The following is a 5,000-nucleotide window of genomic DNA, read 5'->3' as shown; positions in this document are numbered from 1 at the left end:
TGCAGAGAAACAGCAGCAAAAAATACATTCAGCTGCCTGTTGAAAGCAGACGGCAATTGTTTCGGCTATGCACCGGTATGATGGTGTGTTAAGAATTCATATCGTACGGGAAAAAAACCCGGTATACTGGCCAGCCCTCATAGCATTGACAATTCTGTACCAATATTTGACGGGCCGGATTAAAACGCCCAACGGGCCGGATACGGCCCGCGGGCCGTAGTTTGCCCATGCCTGCTCTAAATGGAGCATAATGTACTAAATGAACATCATGCTGTATTGAAGAAGACTTGAAACTAGAGATTGAGACATAAACTCATGTTTACAATGTTTACTGAGGGAATAAATCAAGAGAGAAGTAGAGTCATTTTCTATAGACTTCTATACAACCAGAGGAGTCGCCCCCTGGTGGACACTAGAGAGAATGCAGCTTTAACACATGAAGCTCTGCAGAACTTTAAGGAACCATTGTGTGTGTGTGTGTGTGTGTGTGTGTCTTACAGCCTTAGCTGTTAGCAGTGAGGCCTACTACAGCGCTGTGGCTAAGATGGGTGACCAGGCACTTCACACACTTTCATCCCGCTCTCTGGGTAAGTGTGTGTGTGTGTGTGTGTGTGTGTGTGTGTGAGTGTGTGTGTGTGTGAGTGTGTGCATATTTTCCACAAGCTTCACTCTCACTCTGACCCCTCTGACCCCATGGACGTGTGATAGCATTGTTAGCATCATGCTTGCTAACGTTGGCTGACTGAGAAGCTCGGGGACCAGCGGCCATATTGAGTGACGGCCTCTGAATTATAGATGTGAAGTCTTTGAGCTGCACTTCACTTCATCAGTCCGTGACAGAAGACAACAGCCGTCACGTGAAGCGCTCGGCTGAACTTTCCACCGTCTCAGCGTTGAAGACCTGAAGTCGTTGTATCGCATTACTGACACACCGGCTAAAGTCGTGGGTTCTGTCTTAACTAACAAAATGAGTGAAAGCATTCAAATCAGTGGCACGTCAAAACGTCTCTGGATCTTTTGTTGAAAGACGGAATGAAAGAGTTGAGATATTCTCTCTAAAGATGGCTACTTTGTTGTACTTTTATCAAAATAACATGTGCAACATTTTGTGAGGAACATATAAAAACAAACCGTACAACAATCAAATCTCTGGTTTCTAATGAACGCATCAGACTAACTTCACACAAAGAGGGAAGGAGAACTGGACCTTGATGACTACAAACAGTCAAAGCTGGAAGAAGTAATCAAAACAAACTGGACTCCAGACCCGACGCTGCAAACAATGGACCTCATGCGAGAACAGATTTTGGTATTCTTATCTTAACTTCAGCCCCTTTAGGTTCAGCAAACGCTGCTGACTTCATATAACTGTGTCAATGACCAGCGCTTACGTCTTGAATATGAGAATTGTAAATTTGCATAATTACAGCCATGATAACATCATATAAGGTCGCTTCATCCCATCGTGACGTCTCTCATTGGTTTGTAGACGGATGTTTTGAAGCCTCAAGTTTGCCGTCGCCATCTTGTTTCTTTGCAGCCAGTGAACAGGAAGTGATCATATCTGGACTGAGGAGTGACGTAGAGACGCCGTATACGTCTCTGGTAGAGACCTGTCAATCACTGTGTAGCCCCGCCCTAAAGCATCCCCTGCTTTATGGTCTGTGTGACTCTAAATGGACCATAATGTACTAAATGAACATCATGCTGTATTGAAGAAGACTTGAAACTAGAGATTGAGACATAAACTCATGTTTACAATGTTTACTGAGGGAATAAATCAAGAGAGAAGTAGAGTCATTTTCTATAGACTTCTATACAACCAGAGGAGTCGCCCCCTGGTGGACACTAGAGAGAATGCAGCTTTAACACATGTGACCTGGGCTTTTTGTGTTAATAAGAAAAAGTATAAAAAGTCTCTGATTCGTCTTCGTGTCCTTTCAGGGGACGTCCTGATCCAGATCTCAGAGACACAGAGGAGACTCACGGCAGAGATGGAAGGAGTGGTCCGTACAAGTCTTCAGTCTCAATATTCCTTTGATATCAGAAAGAACCACATGACAAACCTGGAGAACCATGCAATAGATAAGATGGTTCTTCAGAAGAGCTGCTGCCACTCGAACCTTTCAGTGACGTGAAAGAGATGAACGAGGACGGAGCTCATTTGCATACAGACAAGTGTCCACAGTGACTCTGTTGTTGTTGTTCTTGCTGCAGTTCCGATGGTTCCAGATCGAGGTGTTGCAAGCCATGGAGAAGAACGTGGAGCTGGATGAAGAGTACATCGATGTGAGTTCACAGAGAGGAACGTTTTTATGTTGAGGAGAAGAACAGCTCTTCTATTATATTTATCACAGGGAAGTATTTCTCATTCTCTAAATCCATAAATATGTTCATAGAACATTCTGACGGAGTCATTTTCATCACTATATTTCTATATAGTGTAGTGGACTTCATTTTTTGTTGGAATAAAGACTCATTCCTACTTTGAGGCTCAACATGTGGAAGCCGCTGATGTTTGCAACTGGAGTTCACATGTTGTTGCAGTTCTCTTAACTACGGAAGCCCAAAGGGGCCAGACGCGCTGCAACGACCCGAAACATTTCTACAAGCAGAAACGTGCTGCAGCTTCATCACCGCTGCCCATTAAACAAGAAAAACACACGAAACTCCAGAAACAAGCCAAAAGAAAAGTGGAGTAAAGACTTTAGTCTCTTTGCAGTATTATAAAAAGCAACAGATGTTGTTCCAGACTGAGGCCCAATGTTAAAGAGAATACTTACTTTGTTTTGTCACCCGTTTACTCTTCATCCCTCTCCGCTGAGCTGGTGAACCCAGAAGAAGCCAAACACATTTGTCCTTCAAGGAAAACCATAGTGGACATAAAACAGACCAAATGGAACACATGGAACACATTTCTGAAAACATGTTCTGAACACTGCGACCTGGAGCCAAAGATCTGACACGTTACACACATGTCACCACCATCATTAGATATTTTCCTCATTTGAAAACAAATCAACTTGATCTTTTCTCTGCTTAGCAACAAAGATGCACCTTTTTATCCGCGTTTCCACAACACACACAATCTCAAAATGATGACTTTACTGGGACAGTTTAATCAAAACATCTTTTTCAGATTTGTTTTAGAAGACGAACATGTCTTCTCCTTCGTGACCTTCAGTGGACGATCGACATGCAGCGTTTTTCTGTGACATTTGTTTTCAGTGTGTTTTTTATCATCATCTTGTATTTGCTGCGCGTTTTCTTCTGATGGAGATGTTGTGGGCTGTTTAGCGCGTTCCTCGCTGTCAGCCACAGTAATGATCTGAACCTTAAATGCATTAATGGTAGTACAACTACATCAATGTGTAGACGTCCTCCAATAAGACCAGAGAACTCCTGTGTAGAAACCAACACCTTATTTCAATCTGTTGTGCACAACTTTACAAGAATAACTCCTGTGTATCTGCTCATTTTAGCCACATTCATTATATTCCCATCTCCATTAACCTCAAACCAGCTTTAATTCAAAATACCAGACTCTGACTTTGATCCAAACAAAACAAATCTGCAGATTAGATTATCAAATCAGAGCTCCTTAAATTAACCTGTTCTCCTGCAGGGAAGTCGCAGAGTGTATGAGCTGGAGGTGAGGAACCAGGCTGAGAACTTGGAGAAACAGCTCAGACGAGGAGCCTACAGAGACTCTCTGGTACTTCTACACCAACACTCACTACATATCTAATAGTGGTGTAACGGACCGTAGTGGATCAGTACTGACCCCCTCACAGTTTACTGTCCACCATCAGAGTGTAAATAATGTTTAACGTTAACCATCAGAGTGTAAATAAAGTTTAACGTTAACCATCAGAGTGTAAATAAAGTTTAACGTTAACCATCAGAGTGTAAATAAAGTTTAACGTTAACCATCAGAGTGTAAATAAAGTTTAACGTTGACCATCAGAGTGTAAATAAAGTTTAACGTTAACCATCAGAGTGTAAATAAAGTTTAACGTTAACCATCAGAGTGTAAATAAAGTTTAACGTTAACCATCAGAGTGTAAATAAAGTTTAACGTTAACCATCAGAGTGTAAATAAAGTTTAACGTTGACCATCAGAGTGTAAATAAAGTTTTATCGTTAACCATCAGAGTGTAAATAAAGTTTAAACGTTAACCATCAGAGTGTAAATAAAGTTTAACGTTAACCATCAGAGTGTAAATAAAGTTGAATGTTCACCATCAGAGTGTAAATAAAGTTTAACGTTAACCATCAGAGTGTAAATAAAGTTTAACGTTGACCATCAGAGTGTAAATAAAGTTTAAACGTTAACCATCAGAGTGTAAATAAAGTTTAACGTTGACAATCAGAGTGTAAATAAAGTTTAACGTTAACCATCAGAGTGTAAATAAAGTTTAACGTTGACCATCAGAGTGTAAATAAAGTTTTATCGTTAACCATCAGAGTGTAAGTAAAGTTTAACGTTAACCATCAGAGTGTAAATAAAGTTTTATCGTTAACCATCAGAGTGTAAATAAAGTTTAACGTTAACCATCAGACTGTAAATAAAGTTGAACGTTAACCATCAGAGTGTAAATAAAGTTTAACGTTAACCATCAGAGTGTAAATAAAGTTTAACGTTAACCGTCAGAGTAAATAAAGTTTTATCGTTAACCATCAGAGTGTAAATAAAGTTTAAACGTTAACCATCAGAGTGTAAATAAAGTTTAACGTTAACCATCAGAGTAAATAAAGTTTTATCGTTAACCATCAGAGTGTAAATAAAGTTTAACGTTAACCATCAGAGTGTAAATAATGTTTAACGTTAACCATCAGAGTAAATAAAGTTTTATCGTTAACCATCAGAGTGTAAGTAAAGTTTAACGTTAACCATCAGAGTAAATAAAGTTTTATCGTTAACCATCAGAGTGTAAATAAAGTTTTATCGTTAACCATCAGAGTGTAAATAAAGTTTAACGTTAACCATCAGACTGTAA

The 5,000-nt window shown here is 39.8% G+C and overlaps 1 protein-coding gene across 1 annotated transcript in view; it reads left to right on the top strand.

The window, feature by feature from the left end:
- The window catches only part of baiap2l2b (BAR/IMD domain containing adaptor protein 2 like 2b), a gene marked incomplete at both ends in the record, with an annotated part of 12,965 nt that overhangs the window by 2,115 nt on the left and 5,850 nt on the right, over positions 1–5,000 (top strand). The window contains 4 exons of the mRNA XM_079279365.1: positions 501–587; positions 1,945–2,006; positions 2,218–2,289; positions 3,626–3,715. Coding sequence (XP_079135491.1) covers positions 501–587; positions 1,945–2,006; positions 2,218–2,289; positions 3,626–3,715 — 311 coding nt within the window. The remainder of the gene's footprint in view (positions 1–500; positions 588–1,944; positions 2,007–2,217; positions 2,290–3,625; positions 3,716–5,000) is intronic.

This window comes from Melanostigma gelatinosum (assembly GCF_949748355.1).
Source record: "Melanostigma gelatinosum genome assembly, chromosome: 11".
Taxonomy (NCBI): domain Eukaryota; kingdom Metazoa; phylum Chordata; class Actinopteri; order Perciformes; family Zoarcidae; genus Melanostigma; species Melanostigma gelatinosum.
This window is presented reverse-complemented; position numbering and strand designations above follow the sequence as displayed.